This window comes from Salmo salar, chromosome 05, assembly GCF_965601325.2.
Source record: "Salmo salar chromosome 05, fSalSal1, whole genome shotgun sequence".
Classification (NCBI taxonomy): Eukaryota; Metazoa; Chordata; class Actinopteri; order Salmoniformes; family Salmonidae; genus Salmo; species Salmo salar.
Window position 1 is genome coordinate 8,309,547 of NC_138295.1, and position 18,207 is coordinate 8,327,753.

At 41.6% G+C, this 18,207-nt stretch overlaps 1 protein-coding gene across 9 annotated transcripts in view; it reads left to right on the forward strand.

Annotated features, from left to right (window-relative positions):
- The window catches only part of LOC106604149 (TNFAIP3-interacting protein 1), a 43,246-nt gene extending 25,134 nt beyond the window's left edge, over nucleotides 1-18,112 (forward strand). For 4 of the 9 annotated variants that reach the window (XM_014198561.3, XM_014198560.3, XM_014198557.3 and 1 more), the window contains 9 exons: nucleotides 168-233; nucleotides 1,437-1,568; nucleotides 5,922-6,050; nucleotides 6,179-6,322; nucleotides 7,536-7,661; nucleotides 7,895-7,978; nucleotides 8,504-8,722; nucleotides 9,040-9,130; nucleotides 15,687-18,112. In XM_014198561.3, coding sequence (XP_014054036.3) covers nucleotides 168-233; nucleotides 1,437-1,568; nucleotides 5,922-6,050; nucleotides 6,179-6,322; nucleotides 7,536-7,661; nucleotides 7,895-7,978; nucleotides 8,504-8,722; nucleotides 9,040-9,130; nucleotides 15,687-15,751 — 1,056 coding nt within the window. In that variant the 3' untranslated portion in view covers nucleotides 15,752-18,112. Of the gene's footprint in view, nucleotides 1-167; nucleotides 234-1,436; nucleotides 1,569-5,921; nucleotides 6,051-6,178; nucleotides 6,323-7,535; nucleotides 7,662-7,894; nucleotides 7,988-8,503; nucleotides 8,723-9,039; nucleotides 9,131-15,686 lie in introns of those variants that run through there. The other 5 variants (XM_014198559.3, XM_014198564.3, XM_014198562.3 and 2 more) reach the window with 4 other exon arrangements.
- The last annotated feature ends 95 nt before the right edge of the window (nucleotides 18,113-18,207 follow it).

The following is an 18,207-nucleotide window of genomic DNA, read 5'->3' on the forward strand; positions in this document are numbered from 1 at the left end:
GATCAAATGACACCCTATTCTCTTTATAGTGCACTACTTTTCACCGGGGTCCATACATAGTAGTGCATTATATAGGAAATAGGGAAGTCTGTGAAAAGTATATAAATGACGTATTGGTTTCAGTCATATTTCCGTTGTGATGATGATGATGATGATGATGATGACAGGTACTGGATGTAAACAAGCAGTGGGATGTCCAGTGGAACTCTATGAAGTCACAGTTTGAACAGAAGGTATGTTCTCTCACAGGAAAACACTCGCACACACACACACACACCACCTCGTAGTAAACAGCTTTGTATAGAATACATAATACAGAAGAGATTATCTGAAAACACTCATAGTAACTTGATGGAAAAGTCTTGTTTACTATGCACTGTTTACACACTGTAACCCGAGGTACAGTCTTGTTTACTATGCACTGTTTACACACTGTAACCCGAGGTACAGTCTTGTTTACTATGCACTGTTTACACATAGTAACCCGAGGTACAGTCTTGTTTACTATTTTCAGACCCCTTGACTTTTTTTTAATTTATTCATAAAAATAAATAAAAATATCTACACACACTATCCCATAATGACAAAGCAAAAACAGGTTGTTTTTTGGGGGGACAAATGTATAAACAAAACAGAAACCTTAAGTTTTCAGACCTTTTTTCTATGAGACTCGAAATTGTGCTCAGGTGTATCTTTTTTCCATTGATCATCCTTGAGATGTTTCTACAACTTGAAGTCTACCTGTGGTAAATTCAATTGAGTACAGCTGTCACGCGTGATATGAGCATGAAAGTGAATTGGTTATTATTGGACCGGCGCATACAAGAGACTAGAGGTTGTTGCTGAAATCAACTGAATTTCTAAACCAAACTGACTTTAATAACATATTATACCAGACACCAGCAGGTTCTTTAGATGGGTAAGGCTGAAACAGTTGGTAGTATCATCTGAAACAGTACTACGGTATTCTAAAATGTTTGGTATCGTGACGTTTTGGTACCGTGATATTACTGTGGTACCAGTATACCATGCAACACTAGTAATAACTAACTTAAAGCAGGTACAGCCTTAGTGTTCACAGTAAACGCGCGCCGGAAGTTGCACAGAATCTTCACAACGTTCAACTTTGCACTTAGTAGACCTGAAATTTGCTCAGTGACGACAAACAAAAAAGTTGAGGGAACATTACCCTAGAGTCTAACCCCCAAACCGCTCAACATATAGTTTCGTCATTTGGCTGGGTCTGTGGGTCTATACTCTAACACAGCCCTGTGTAACTGCATAGACCTGCTCGAACCCAGTTCACTGTGTTACTTTCTCTGATACTCCAATCATCTCTATATGAAATGATGACCTGTTTGTCTCATTGAAAAGAAACCAATACTCCCTGTTCTAAAACAGTTTGAACCCCCCCCCCACCCCACAAAAAATATCAGATCACAGACCTGCGTCAGCGGCTGGCGGACTCCCAGAAGGCCGTGCAGGAGCTGGAGGCGGAGCGAGAACAGAGGCAGCGGGATTACGATAAGAAGCTGCTGCTCGCCAAGTCCAAGATCGAGAACGTACAGGTGAGAACCCACAGAAACCTAGTACAGACCCAACCATGTCCTCCAGACATACACAAACCCAACACCATTTTTGCTGTGTGTGTGCGGTCTTCACTGCTGGGAACACATGCTTGGAGGAGAACTGCTCCAGCCCACTCAGACATGATCCATTGAGTATCTCTCACATGTCGGTTTGTTACAATGACTGTATATGAATGGACTCAATAGCGCATTTGAAGCCAAGGAAGTCCTAGATGTATGTAGACATAACATGCACAGATCAAGCTAGTCCAGGAAGTGACGTTGTAGGCTAGCTCAGTGCTCCCCACTCTCATTGATTATCTCAAGTTGAGGGCCGAGCGAGGTATTGCTAGACTGCCAGTAGTAACTGAATTATCCCTGTGTGCAGTTATTTTTTTTATATATAAAAAAATAAATGATTATCACAAGATTGACCACGAATATTGAATATTGCTGTTTTCCCATTCACTATAATGGGGATTCTGTTTTCTGAAAACTATGCCTACAGAACCATGGGAAGTTCATGGCTTCAATGAGAAGTGGCAGTCACTCTCCCTGGTCTGTCAGCATCATTTGTAAAACGACTAGCTCCAGTGCTTCTTCCTTTCAAAAATATATCTCACCTCCACGCATGTGTGTGTATATATATTGACCTCCACGTGTGTGTGTGTGTATAGATATATATTTATATTTAAACTCAGTTTTTCACAATTCCTGACATTTAATCCTAGTAAAAGTCATAGGTCAGTTAGGATCACCACTTTATTTTAAGAATATGAAATGTCAGAATAACAGTAGAGAGAATGACTTTCAGCTTTTATTTATTTCATCACATTCCCAGTGGAATTATTATTTGGTAGCATTGCCTTTAAATTGTTTAACTTGGGTCAAACGTTTCAGGTAGCCTTCCACAAGCTTCCCACAATAAGTTGGGTGAATTTTGGCCCATTCCTCCTGACAGAGCTGGTGTAACTGAGTCAAGTTTGTAGGCCTCCTTGCCCGCACACGATTTTTCAGTTCTGCCCACAAATTTTCTATGGTATTGAGGTCAGGACTTTGTGATGGCCACTCTAATACCTTGACTTTGTTGTCCTTAAGCCATTTTGCCACAACTTTGGAAGTATGCTTGGGGTCGTTGTCCATTTGGAAGATCCATTTGCGACCAAGCTTTAACTTCCTGACTGATGTCTTGAGATGTTGCTTCAATATATCCACATCATTTTCTTTCCTCATGATGCCATCTATTTTGTGAAGTGCACCAGTCCCTCCTGCAGCAAAGCACCCCCACAACATGATGCTGCCACACCCGTGCTTCACGGTTGGGATGGTGTTCTTCGGCTTGCAAGCATCCCCCTTTTTCCTCCAAACATAACGATGGTCATTATGGCCAAACAGTCCTATTTTTGTTTCATCAGACCAGAGGACATTTCTCCAAAAAGTACGATCTTTGCCTCCATGTGCAGTTGCAAACTGTAGTCTGACTTTTTTATGGCGGTTTTGGAGCAGTGGCTTCTTCCTTCGTTTTACTGTGGATATAGATACTTTTGTACCTGTTTCCTCCAGCATCTTCACAAGGTCCTTTGCTGTTCTGGGATTGGTTTGCACTTTTCGCACCAAAGTACGTTCGTCTCTAGGAGACAGAACGCGTCTCCTTCCTGAGCGGTATGACGGCTGCATGGTCCCATGGTGTTTATACTTGCGTACTATTGTTTGTACAGATGAACGTGTGGTAACTTCAGGCGTTCGGAAATTGCTCCCAAGGATGAACCAGACTTGTAGACGTCTAAAAAAAATATATATATTTCTGATGTCTTGGCTGATTTTTGATTTTCCCATGATGTCAAGCAAAGAGGCACTGAGTTTGAAGATAGGCCTTGAAATACATCCACAGGTACACCTTCAATTGACTCAAATTATGTCAATTAGCCTATCAGAAGCTTCTAAAGCCATGACATCATTTTCTGGAATGTCTGTGTGTGTGTGTGTGTGCGCACGCACACACACTACCGTTCAAAAGTTTTTCTTTGCAACTCTGCCTAGAGTCGCCTCTTCACTGTTGATGTTGAGACTGGTGTTTTGCGGGTACAACTTAATGAAGCTGCCAGTTGAGGACTTGTGAGGCATCTGTTTCTCAAACTAGACACTCTAATGTACTTGTCCTCTTGCTCAGTTGTGCACCAGGGCCTCACACTCCTCTTTCTATTCTGGTTAGAGCCAGTTTGCGCTGTTCTGTGAAGGGAGTAGTACACAGCATTGTACGATATCTTCAATTTCTTGGTAATTTCTCACATGGAATTGCCTTCATTTCTCAGAACACAAATAGACTGATGAGTTTTAGAAGAAAGTTCTTTGTTTCTGGCCATTTTGAGCCTGTAATCGAACCCACAAATGCTGATGCTCCAGATACTCAACTAGTCTACAGAAGGCCAGTTTTATTGCTTCTTTAATCAGAACAACAGTTTTCAGCTGTGATAACACTTTTTCAATTATGTTTTCTAATGACCAATTAGCCTTTTACAATGATAAACTTGGATTAGCTAACACAACGTGCCATTGGAACACAGGAGTGATCATTGCTGACAATGGTCCTCTGTAAACCTATGTAGATATTCCATAAAGAAATCTGTCGTTTACAGCTACAATCGTCATTTACAACATTAACAATGTCTACACTGTATTTCTGATCAATTTGATGTTATTTTAATGGGCAAAAAATGTGCTTTTCTTAAAAAAACAAGGACATTTCAAAATTACCCCAAGTGCGTGCGTGCGTGAGCTTTAGTACCTTGTTGCAAACAGGAAGCATTTATTTTTTATTTTTACTCAGATCTTTGTAGTGACTGGGTGTATTGATACACCATCCAAAGTGTAATTAATTCACCATGCTCAAAGGGATATTCAATGTCTCCTTTTTTATTTGTTACTGTGTACCAATAGGTGCCCTTCTTAGCGAGACATTTAGAAAACCCTCCTGGTCTTTGTGGTTGAATCTGTGTTTCAAATTCACAGCTTGACTGAAAACCTTTGCAATTATCTGTATTTGTGGGGTACAGAGATGAGGTAGTCAGTAAAAAATTTTTAAATACTATTACTGCACACAGAATCCGTGCAACTTATTATGTGACTTAAGCACATTTTATACTCCTGAACTTATTTATGCTTTTCATAACAAATGTGTTGAATACATTTCAGCTTTTCATATTTCATTTAATTTGTTAAAAACATAATTCCACTTAGACATTATGGGGTATTGTGTAGGCCAGTGACGACAAAATCTAAATGTAATACATTTTAAAAATCAGGCTGTAATGCAACAAAATGTGGGAAACGTCAATGGGTGTGAATACTTTCTGAAGGCGGTGTAGGTACGGGTAAAAGTGACTAGGCAAAATCAGGATGGATAATAAACACAGTACTAGCAGCAGCGTGGGTGTTGTGTATTATGTGTGGGTAAAGTCCAGTGAGTGTGCAAATAGTCAGTGTAGGTACTTGACTAACTGTTCGGCAGTCTTATGGCTTGGGGGATAGAAGCTGTTCAGGAGCCTTTTGATCCCAGACTTGGTGCTCCGGTACCACTTGCTGTGCGATAGCAGAGCGAACTGGGCCACACGCACTACCCTCTAACTCCTTATGGTTGGATGCCAAGCGGTTGGCATACCAAGCAGTGATGTAGCCAGTCAAGATGCTCTCAGTGGTGCAGCTGTAGAACATTTGAGGATCTAAGGGCCCCATGCCAAATCTTTTCAGCCTCCTGCTGGGGAAGATGCGTTGTCGTGCCCTCTTAACAACTGTTGTGTTGGGACCATGATGGGTCCTTTAGTAATGTGGACACTGAGGAACTTGAAACTTTCGACCCGCTCGACTACAGCCCCATTGATGTGAATGGGGCCGTGCTCGACCCTCCGTTTCCTGTAGTCCACGATCAGCTCCTTTTGTCTTGCTGACGTTGAGCGGTGGTCAACAGACAGGTTTGAGGAAGGGACTGGAGAAGAGGGGGAAGAGTGGGGCGAAGGGGTGAAAGGAGGGAGGGAAGAGAGTGAGTTAGAGAAATACAAAGGAGAAAACCGTCAACCCTCTGACACAGTTTTTCCCGTTGACTGAGAAAAACGTCAGCTACTGTGACATTTGACTTTTTTCAAAAACATGCCAGGATGATGTTTTCCTATGACATCATGTTATTGATAGGTCACCGTTAGGTTACCGTCAGGTCAACTTTAACCTGACAGTCTCTGACACATGGACCATTACTCGTCTGACTTTCACATCCTTCAGTCTGGATTAAAATTGTGAATGATCTCTGAAACAGTGGAGTTGAAGCAGATTGTGCCAATGTTGTTGTATGAATGTTTTCAGGGGGAGAAGGAGTGTCTGAACTCTGAGACCACGGAGTTGAAGCAGAAGGTTCGTTACCTGCAGGATCAGCTGCTGCCCCTCAGTAAACAGAGAGAGTACCAGGAGAAGGAAATACAGCGCCTCAACCGGGTCAGTACGGGGGGGGGGGGGGGGGGGGGGTGTGTGTGTGTGTGTGTGTGTGTGTGTGTGTGTGTGTGGTGTCCACTGTGTGTGTGTGTGTTATCTAACTTACTCCGTCTCCCCCTGCCACCCATCAGGCTCTAGAGGAGGCCTTGAACCTGCACCCTCCCCCCTCCTCCCAGCAGCCACCGGTCCAGGGCGCCAGCGGTAACCATGGCGACGGGCCTAGTAACTTGAGGCGGCAGGAGCTGCTCACCCAGATAGCAGTGTTAATGGAACAGGTCAGTCAGACGCTTTCTGAGCTAATTGATCCAGTTCAGTGATTGGCTATATTTCGTGGACCAAATGGCAAGTGTCTTTACTGACATTTTCAACCTGTCCCTGACAGTCTGTAATACCAACATGTTTCAAGCAGACCACCATAGTCTCTGTGCCCAAGAACGCGACGGTAACTTGCCTAAATGACGTGCTTAGTCCCCTGCTGTATTCCCTGTTCACCTCACGACTGTGTGGCCACGCACGACTCCAACACCATCATTAAGTTTGCTGACGACGCAACGGTGGTAGGCTTGATTACCGACAATGATGAGACAGCCTATAGGGAGGAGGTCAGAGACCTGGCAGTGTGGTGCCAGGACAACAACCTCTCCCTCAACGTGAACAAGACCAAGGAGCTGATCGTGGACTACAGCAAAAGGAGGACCGAACACTCCCCCATTCACATCGACAGGGCTGTAGTGGAGCCCCAAGACAGTCGTGAAGATGGCACGACAACGCCTTTTCCCCCTCAGGAGATTGAAAAGATTTGGTCCCCAGATCCTCAAAAAGTTCTACAGCTGCACCATCAAGAGCATCCTGACTGGTTGCATCACCGCCTGGTATGGCAACTGCTCGGCATCTGACCGTAAGGCGCTACAGAGGGTAGTGCATACGGCCCAGTACATCACCGAGGCCAAGCTTCCTGACATCCAGGATCTCAATACTAGGAAGGCTCAAAATATTGTCAGACTCCAGTCACCCAAACCATAGACTATTCTCTCTGCTACCGCACGGCAAGCGGTACCAGAGCGCCAAGTCTAGCTCCAAAAGGCTCGTTAACAGCTTCTACACCCAAGCTGTAAGACTGCTGAACAATTAATCAAATGGCCACCCGGACAATTTACATTGACACCCCCACTGCTGCTAGTCAGTGTTTACTATCTATGCATAGTCACTTTATCGCTACCTACATGTACAAATGACCTCAACTAACCTGTACCCCTGCACATTACTATTGTTAGTTAATTTTCTTAACCAACAATGCACTTCAAGAAATAGAGTTAAGGGCTTGTATGTAAGCATTTCACGGTAAGGTCTACACCTGTTGTATTCTGCGCATGTGAGAATAAAAATGGTATTTGATTTCACGTACCTGGTGTCCCAGGTCTTCCGGAAAAAAAAGTTGAACTCACCAACTTAGTATCCGAGGTAATCATCCTGCATCTACTCTCTCAGGTGAAGATCTTTGAGGAGGACTTCAGGAAAGAGCGGAGTGACAGGGAACGAATGAACGAGGAAAAGGAGGACTTGAGGAGACAGGTGGAGAGGCTGCAGGGTCAGATGACCAACCTCACCAATCAGGTTAGGAGCTGCTTTCTTCTGTGTCCTAAATGGCACCCTATTCCCTATGTAGTGCACAATGCTATGGGCCCTGGTCAAAAGTAGTGCACTGTATAGGGTAGAGGGTGCCACTTGGGACACAGACTGTTTCACAGCACTTTGCATTGAAGAGGGAGGTTCTCATCTCCTCCACCTTCCATGTGTTGGTTTTCCTGACGTGTGTTCATAAATTTGAGTTGGTTTGTTCCTCTCAGCTTCACCAGGCCCAGAACGAGTGTCAGAGAGAGAGAACAGAGAGATGCAAGCTGGAGAGACTACAGATGCAGCATCATAAACAGGTACTGTAGTCACCACGCCTCAGTCCCTTCTCATCTCCCATTATAGACAGGTTTAGCTTGGCTTCAAATGGCTGTGGTGAACCTAGTCAATTAGCACAGGTATTATAGGCTAACCCCTCAGTCCAACAGACAGATGGAGCTTGTCTTCACATGGCTGTGGTGGTAAACCTATCAGTCTAGTTTCACCTAGCACTTAGACCTCTTTTGAAGTAATGACAGCAATAGGATGGATTTTCTCCTGATTAGATGAGTAAAAATGGCTGTGTGCTGTGCTTCACTTCCTTCCAGTCTGTTTGAGGAGCACCAACTAGGGCTGTGCTTTACTGCAGTTATATCTCAAACTAGTGCAACATTCCTCTGCCTGGCTGAAAACAACCCCTCCGTATTTCCAGACATAGATCAACTAGATCTGTTGAATAAAATCCAAGTGACTGGGCGCTGTGCTTCCTCTACCTGCCTGCTTGCCCTGCCTTACTGTGCTCTGACCGGGGTTACCGAGGTCTGTATCCCTGTGTTCCCTGGTAGGGCCAGCAGCAGCAGGAGAGGCGTACCTCAGACCCCTCCTCAGGTACCATGAACGGCCCTCTGAGCCCTCCCTACTGTGGTCCCTTTGTGCAGGTGGCTCCAGGAGGAGGGCTGGACGGCTGGCCAATCCACCCCAGGATACCCAACAACGCAACAGCTGCTGCCGGCAGCGTAGCGCCACCGGAACGTGGCGACTTCACACCCCTCACAACGGTAAGGGTCCGTATCACAATATATCAGCCAAAAATAGGTGTTTCTTATTGGACGAGTTCAGGTAGTCCTTCCCCATTTCGGTCCGTTTGGTTCCTAGTGAATATGGTAACCTAATCCCAAATGGGACCCCTAGCCTCTACTCTTAGAACATCGCTGCTGACAGAGGAGCTTTTCCCCCCTTGCCAGTAAGCGGCTACTTGCTCTCTGAAAGGCTTAGGCCTGGGTTACTGTAAAGCACTTTGTGATAACTTATGTAAAAAGGACTATATGAATAAAATGTGATTGACTGACATTGTGTTCTCTGTTCTGCTTTGGTCCATCAGGGAATCCCGTGGCAGCAATCGTTCCCCCAGCCCAGGGGCTCCAGGGGACCCGGAGCAGGAGACGGATCCAGACCGCCTCCAGAGAACACGGGTATGCCGACACAACTTATGGCCAATGGGGAAAAGAGTTGAAAAATTCTGGTAACATTTCCAAAATTCGTGGAAATTGCCATTTTTAGATTATAGCTTCTATCAAAAGGTTCTATACTTCTATTAAAGTAAGGGAAATCAACACAAAACCAGACACTTCATCACTTCAAACCCTTCATTCTGGGTTGTACAATCTAATTAGTATGGTAATACTATCATCATAAAGGTTCAACTTCTATTAATGGGAGTGAATATATCATAAATACACACACATACACAGCATGTTAATAACACAATTAGGCAAACTAAGCAAAAAAACACAAGCTGCAGCCCATTTTGGCAATTTGGGATCCCCGACTTCCAAACAGGGATTCCAACCAAGTTGCAAGCCTCCACTCTGTTTGTGGGGAATTATTCTTAGCAACAGTGGCAGTGTATTTGGTGAGATCAGTTATATTAGAAGATCTGGGACATAAGTATTGTTCCAGGGCATTTCCAGTAGCATTGCCAATATTCTCTACGTGTCTAGAGATGTCACGAATTTGGTCTAGGGCACATGCAACTCCATACCCAGGGAAAAACACACCAAATGACCTGGATGCAGCTGCCTGAGTGAGTGATGTCAGCTAGAGACCTCTTATCTCTCCTCATACCAGGAAGTTTGCAGTCTCTTAAACAGAGCCTTCATATCTTCATTGTTTGGAACGGGGTTTTCATAGCTGTCACCATAAACCCAACAGTGCAAGCATTTGATCCATTAAGGGTGGGTTGCATCCACATGGATTAACTCTCAAATCAAGGTTTATATATTAATCTTGTTGCATCAAATTTTGAACCTAGTTTTAAATGAATCCTAGTTAAATTAAATCCTTCCTCTAATCTAACTTTAGTTTTCACTTTAAACCTAGATTAATTTTAAACCTGTTGCTCAATTAATCAAAAACAAAATAATACATTTAGATTGGAGATGTAATTCTAAACTGCCACTTAATGTGGTTTAACTGATTTTTAAAATGGCAGCATATCTACTGTGGAGAGACCAAAACAACAGTTCTTCAGAGAATACTTAGAGACAGGTTGAATCCTGTTGAGTTTTATGATAAACTCATTATTAGTAAGCTATTTACGTGCCCATTTTGTGTAACAATTGAATTGGGGCTTATGATATGCCCAGCCTTGGTACGAATGATGATGTTATGCAACATGCTGTAACGGGCCTGATAACGGTAGCATTAAAGTTAGTGTTAACGTGCATTATAGGCATCGATATTTACCTTTTTATTTGTGTTTACTAAATATTGGTGGATTGAGTTGTCCGTCGTCATCATAGGGGTTATGGAGAGGGGCAAACTGCTGGGGAATCATCTCACATATCTTCTGGGTGATGGGATCAATTTCCCTCCGGTCTGAAATAGCGCCCGTCTCTCTTCTGCCGCATTTAAACTATGTTTATAATTTGGCTTTTGCCAAAAAGTTTTTTCCAGCATGCTTTCATCCGATTTGGGTCCCTCTTCTCTTTAATCCGTGTCGATCCATTAAATCTGTCGCATAAAATGGTCCAGGTGTCCTTTTTGACAGTCGTGTTGTCTGTCTTTTATCCTCCAGTAACGTTATGTTACTAAATTCCTCCATCAGCTTCGACAATAGTTTTTTTTTCACAAGCGGAGAAATGTGAACTTCTTTGGCGTGCCATGGTCATGTGGTTAGCGGACAAATAATAAATGGCAAAATAATGTTAAGTAATGACGATAATAATAAATCATATTTTATGCTAGCTAGCTGGGTTTATAAACTAGCTAGCTCCAGTAGCTAACATTAGCTAGCGAATTCGTTATCTGTCTAGTACTGGCAAATAACGGATTTTATTTCAAATCAGCCAACCCATGAGAAGCTTTCACGATGGAGTTACAGTAGTTCTAACGTTACATTGTTATTTTATCAAGGAACAACAACTTTGTTAGGCTCATTTGTCAAATAGGCTAGCTATTTCGTTTCAACTCACAAAATACCTCATTGATGTTACATGTCACTAATCAAAGTTTTACTGATCCAGATTTAAAATGAAGTGGTCCAACATATCTCTGATTAATTACAAACCTAGATTTACAAAACCTAGATTAGTTTTAATCCTAGATTAATTTAAACCATGTTGTTGCAACCCACCCTAAGATTCATAGTACATAGTTGGTCGTAGTTTTAAAAGGCATTTTTTCTTATCAATGCTATAGTAAAGTTCACCATCTTAACTTCTGGGCCACTACTCCTGGGCTGCGTTGGTCCCTTTGGCTCAGGACTCTTACAATTACCATCTTCTGGGCCACTACTCCTGGGCTGCGTTGGTCCCTTTGGCTCGGGACTTATCTCACCCTTATAGAAACATTCTATCTCAGAGACGGGCCCCATTTTGTACTTTGCCTCCGGCCTCCATTTGCACATAAATCATTCCATCTGACCCATAACACATGAATTGCTCCACTTATATAGTTATAAACACATACTAAAAACTTGCTCAAGTCAATTATTCAGTTACAAAAAATGTCAGTTTCCAACAATCCCTCATCTGGAACAATGATCACTCGCATGTTCCACACGACCTAGAAACCATGTTGACTTTCACAGGGAAGAGAGAGAACACATGTTATAACAGTTTCACACCAACCTTGATCAGAATGAGATTGGTGCAAGGTTAGCCCAAGCTACAATCTAATGTCTCTCCTCACATGTTTAGGGGCATCTCTCTGTCTCTAGAAGCCTCACCTTTCCAAATCATAATTAGAACTATTGATAAATGAATCAACCCAAATTTAGAATGACTGTCCTTAGTGGTTCACGTTGGTTCTATCACTTTAATTTCAGCACACACAGATACTGGCAGAATGTACATTGACATAAAGTATATTCATATTATATTTCTAGCATTCACTTTTCTCATCACGGCCCCCATTTGTGGTAATGACAGATTGGTATCTCAATGCGTTCTTAGTCTAAATTTACTATAAATTCTGTAGTGTGCAGACCTCCACAATCAACCTGATACCCCAAATAAACAATTTTGGGTAAGCCTAAATCAATTAGGGCACGGTTGAACATCCCCCCCCCCCCCCCCCTCCTTCACGGCACTTAATCTTCTGGCGTTTCTTAATTTTGTTATTCAGAAAGCTTTACAGTTAGTCCTCCCAATGGCACACATGTCTAACATGTTCAAAGTGGATGGCCCTTGATATTGTGCAGATTTTTTTTCAATATCTGGGGAATAATCTGATTTTCCCAAGCAGACGAATCTCTCACCTGAGCCACCACCATCTTTTACGGTCCTTGTCCATTTTCCTAGCAGTACACCAGCAGCGTGAGAGAAGTTTTTGGATGGGATCTCTCTCCATGCTCACTCCGTGTGGACTCATGTTGCACTACTGAGAAAAAAGGCAGTTGATGGCTTCAACTGGATGCTGTGTACAGGTTGCTGGCTTGGACTCAGGTCTCACGATAGAAATGGTGAAGGGCCATAGTGAACGCCATTACTTCAGCCAGTTAGAGGGGGTGAGGCTCAAACTGTTCTTGGTCAAATTATCCCTTCCATGCATCTAGATACCATCTGTGGTCACCTTCGCCATAAGCTCGAGAGCGAGGACCAACCAGAACAACCGTTTAGTTTAGGGCATTTCTGATTCAGGAAATCCAGACAAACTATTACTAATATTGTTAATACAAACTTCTAAGACAAATGTCAAAGAGAATAACAACACAGTGTTGAAACCATTTTTGCAAATTGGCTTAATCATATTGATGACCTCACCGCAGACTGACCGGGTCAGAGAGTCAGAGGACTAATACTTAGGGAGAAATCCCGACTATACAGCAGGCCAAATTTGGTGAGATTTGTATTGAAGCAAGACAAAAAAACAAAACGGCTGCAATACACTTCATATATCGCTATACATTTCTTTATATAATCACTCTACACTTCTTCATATATCACTCGATACGCTTCTTCGTATGTCACTCGAGGTGGGGAAAACTTCAATCCATTTGGAGTGACTGTCAACCATTACCAACATATATTTATTATTTTTATAGGCAGGCCTGTGAACAAAAACCATTTGCATATTTACCAAAGGGCCCCAGGGGACTGGTAATTACCCCTTTGGACACATGACTCCCAGAGTGATTCATGCGTCCCAAAAAACAACACTACCAGTTACATTTTTAAAAATTACGAATTAGAATTATAACTCCTTGATAACTCCATAAGAAAATAATTGTATCCCATAAGGAAATAGTAAAATAGACTAGAGACAGATTCCTGTCATTCAGGGGCAGCGCTGTCATGGTCCGAATCACACACAGGACTATTTATGATGATTTGGAAGAAGTTTATAATTTATCACTGTTTACATATTACATTTAAATCTCACCCAATGTCTCTAGCAAGGGTAATCAGTCCTCACCAGAAAGTCAGAACAGAGGTCAGAGGTCATTCCACCCCATTAAGTGAATGTTTATTTCCCTTTTCTTTCCCTGTACCTCAGACTCATTATTTTACATTGGGTTTTTCAGTACAATACTTATCAAGATAATTTACATGTGCAACCAAAACTCGGACAATAAATACTTCAGAACCTTTAATTTGTGTGCCCGCTAAGGTGCCATCCTTTCTAACCTGTGAAAAAAATGCCACTGAAACCAAAATAAAAAGATCCCACACAATAAATCAAACACAGTATTGACACCACAGAAAATTAACATTCACTATGCTACATTTTAATCAGTTCAAAAAACATCTTAATCCAGTCTACTGCATCTTGGGCAGGAAGTCTTGATAAAACCATGCGTATACAGAATTATACTTCAGACACATCAGATGACAGTGTCCCGTTGAGCGGAATAGGCACCTTCTAAAGTAAACAATCCCTCTCTCTTTTAATCTTATCTTTTTGACCTGTTGCATTGACATATGTTCCTGTGACATCAACTAGTCAAAATATGTTGTTTAACATCTGCTAGGACCTTGAAAAAGTTTGTGCTGGCTTATCAGCTCTTGGATCTACTTCAAATCTCAACACACGTAGTCATAGATGCTATAGACTCTATAGTCTCACGTAGTCATAGATGCTATAGACTCTGTAGTCTCACGTAGTCATAGATGCTATAGACTCTATAGTCTCACGTAGTCATAGATGCTATAGACTCTATAGTCTCACGTAGTCATAGATGCTATAGACTCTATAGTCTCGCCGCATCCCAAACATATAGAATAACACCTCGTGCTATTACTTAAGACTAGTGGTACCCTCCTTTAATTTTGTTTAGTTTTATTCTTTATTTTATACAAATTCATTTAAATTGACTTAATGAAATTCGGTCGCAGTGTCCCTTAATTGTTCGCGGATGATGTGTCTCCTCCCAGGCAGCTCACAGTAAGGGTCTGGTCTGGGCGGGACCTCATCCTCTTTTGGTCAGATGGGAATTACCCTCACGCTTCATAAAATGCACCACCGGTTTTCCTTGCAAACCCTCACTGGAGAGCTCCGCAGGCAGAATCAATCATCCCATTCCAGATGCCAAATTGTCATGGAAATTATACACATTTGGACACCAAGTCAATCTTAAATTATTAATGATTTATTAACAGCAAGCTGTTGAGGTTACAGTCAAACTTAGATGCATAAAGAACCGGTCTGAAGTGTGCTCTGCCGCGGCAGTCCCCTTAGTTCTCTTACAGTGCATTCGGAAAGTATTCAGACCCTTTGACTTTTTCAACATTTTACGTTACAGGCTTATTTTAAAATGGATTAAATAAAAAAAACGTCCCACATCAATCTACACACAATACCCCATAATGACAAAGTGAAAACAGGTTTTAGAAATGTGTTAATTTATTAAAAACAGATACCTTATTTACATAAGTATTCAGACCCTTTGCTATGAGACTTGAAATTGAGCCCAGGTGCATCCTGTTTCCATTGATCATCCTTGATGTTTCTACAACTTTATTGGAGTCCACCTGTGGTAAATTCAATTGATTGGACATGATTTGGAAAGGCACACACCTGTCTATATAAGGTCCCGCAGTTGACAGTGCATGTCAGAGCAAAAACCAAGCCATGAAGTCAAAGGAATTGCCTGTAGAGCTCAGAGACAGGATTCTGTTGAGGAATAGATCTGGGGAAGGGTACCAAAACATTTCTGTTCTCAAAACAATGTTCTGTGCATACTGCCAAGTTGCAGATACTGATAGTGAGGATTCCTCCCACGAACGATCATTCAGTCACTTGCATGAACCCAGTTGAATTGGTTTGAAGATCACCTGGAATCAGGATGCATACGCAGGAAATCCTGAATCCTCCTTTCTGGTTGAGAAAGTTCCCAGAATTTTGCAACCCTACCAGAGAAACATGATATATATTTTTTGCCACTCTCTCACTTTCTCTCTCTCATCCATTCACAAACGGTCTCTTTCGCTTTCCCATTCTCTCGCTCGCTTTTTCTTTTGTTCTCTTGAGTGGCTGATTGTTTAACATCTCATTGATCACAAACTTTTTCCTCTACTCTGTTTATAGATCAGTCCGCAGCAACTGGGTTTGGAAAAAGAGAGCGACAGAATATTGACCCTGGAAAGCGCTAAGGGCCTCTCCACCGTTCGTTCTTTCGTTGCCTCACCATGGATCCAGCTGGGTGGTAGAAGCATGAATCAGTTTTCAGTTGACCCGGTGTGATTTGAACTATAATTTTCCTACTGAACTGTAGATATCCTGTTGTAATGTTGTTTATACTTGCCTTTTATAAGCCTACTTGTGAGACAAACACTGTTTTCGCTATTCAGAAATATAATACATCAATATTACCATTTAGATGTGTTTCTTTGTTTAACCTCATATTATTTTTTTGGGAGATTCAATATCTGCTTTATATGATTCTATGCAGGAACTGAAGTCATTTTGTGTAATAGGTTGAAATTATCGAAATACAATATTAAAACAACATACCTATGTGATTATCAGCTGTTGACGATCGTCCCACTGCAAATATATATATATATTTTCTTTTTTTTACAAATCTGTTTTGTTACTTGTAGGGTTAAGGGGTCCATTCTCCCATGTCAATAACATCCAATCCTACTTGTATTCATTCCAACGATATATAATATATAGATAAATTGCCTTGGAATTGGAATCATAGAAATGTAACAGTGGTTGTTTTTCTTTGTTTTTCAGTACCATTGGTGTTCTAGAACTGTACTATAAGTGTAACTGTTCATAAAGTGATTGTTATAATACATCAAACTTGGGAAGTGAATTTAGCTGGTATATCATGCCAAAAAACATGGCTGTGGTGATTTATTGATCATTTATTTATAATCTACTGTTTTGATGGTTGCATTGACTAAATGTAAATCACTTGTCTTTAGTAATGCTGTTCTTTCTATGTTAGTGTACTCCCAATATATTGTAGCTATTGACATCGTATGTTCGTTACACACACACACACACACACCCTCACAAGAGCACCTGATTGGCCAAAAATGACCAATGTCATTTCAATGGAGCACCTTTGCTTTGATTTCATTGGGTTAAATATTTGATCATCGATTCCAATATATATATATATATATATATATATATATATATATATATATATATATATATATATATATATATATGTCCTCAACATATTTACTCACAAAGCTGCCATGTCTGGAGGATTGGGTCATGGGTCGTAGTGTACCCAGGCTTTGTCCCAATAGTTTTGAATGGCTTCCTTTCCTGGTCTCGTTTCCTTCCCTACTGCTGACAGTTAGATAGTACTACTGTAATGTGTATAGGCCTGTTCTGGTTACTTTAAACGTTAGCCTGCCTGAGCGCTCCGCTAGCAGTATGGTCAGAATAGGCGCTGTAAGTGCATTAATATGTGAATTTATATCACGTTAACAGGGTACAATTGGTCTCCGTCATATTGCTTTAACCTGTCATTCATGTCCTTTTTGCATCCAGTCAGAGGCGAGGAAATGAAGTGATTTTTTTTTAAAGCTGAGACTCCACTAACCCCTAAGGTTCAGCCAGCCATTTCCTCAGTTAACAGCCCAGTGATAAACCACCTCCGCCAGACAGGGACTGCTGCCCAAATGGCACACTATTCCCTGTGTAGTGCACTACTCTTGCTCCCAGCTCTGGTTAAAGGTAGTGCACTATATAGGGAATAGGGTGCCATTTAGGTCCTATTCCTGACTCAGCTGGCTTCTGTCTCAATGCACCTCTAAGACCAGCTGCTTCATACTAACGCCTATCTATCTACAGTATCTATCTGACAGTCCTGTGAACCTCTGTGACACTGTCAATAGAGCCGGCTTGAATTCCCAGCCATGTACCTTACCCCAGGTACTTCTGTTGATCTGAGAGGATTGGATAGGTGTTGACAAAATGGCAACAATAAAAACTCATTGTACAACAAGGTGGATTTTTTTGTTTGTTACCATATTGCTTATACTTTGCCAATGCTTTATGTCGACTAGTGTCTGGAGTTTAGGGGGCGATGGGGCTGATTTTTTTGGGGGATTGGTCACTACCCTAGAGCTCCAATCCTCCTGATGTGTGATTTGATTTGGTGGTGAACTAATGTTCTGTCTCCTCCTGAATCAAACCCATAACTCAAAGCTATATAGGGTTGAATATGTATCCTATTATAATCCTTATTGTGTTTGTTTCATTCTGACTGCTGGTAAAGATGGGTGTTTTATTCACAATGTTCACTGTAAATAGTTGGAACAGTCTTTTTCTTTTAAAAGACAGATTCCAGAATGGTCCAATAGTTGAATGAAGATGTTTTAAAGGTTGAATTGCACTTTGAAAGGAATGCTTTGTTTTTCCTCTGGTAGTTAGTTGTCTTTTTCTGGTTTGTAGTTCTGGAGTTTTGCAGGAGGCAAAAGCACATTACTGATGTGATGAGACTTTTTGTATTTGACTGGCTTAATAAACATATCCTAAATGTCTTTGTACATTTTACTCTGGTGTTTATTTTCATTTAAGTTTTTGTTTTTCGACTTAAAAGAACAGATTCTCTTAACAACCCATTGTTGACCTGGAC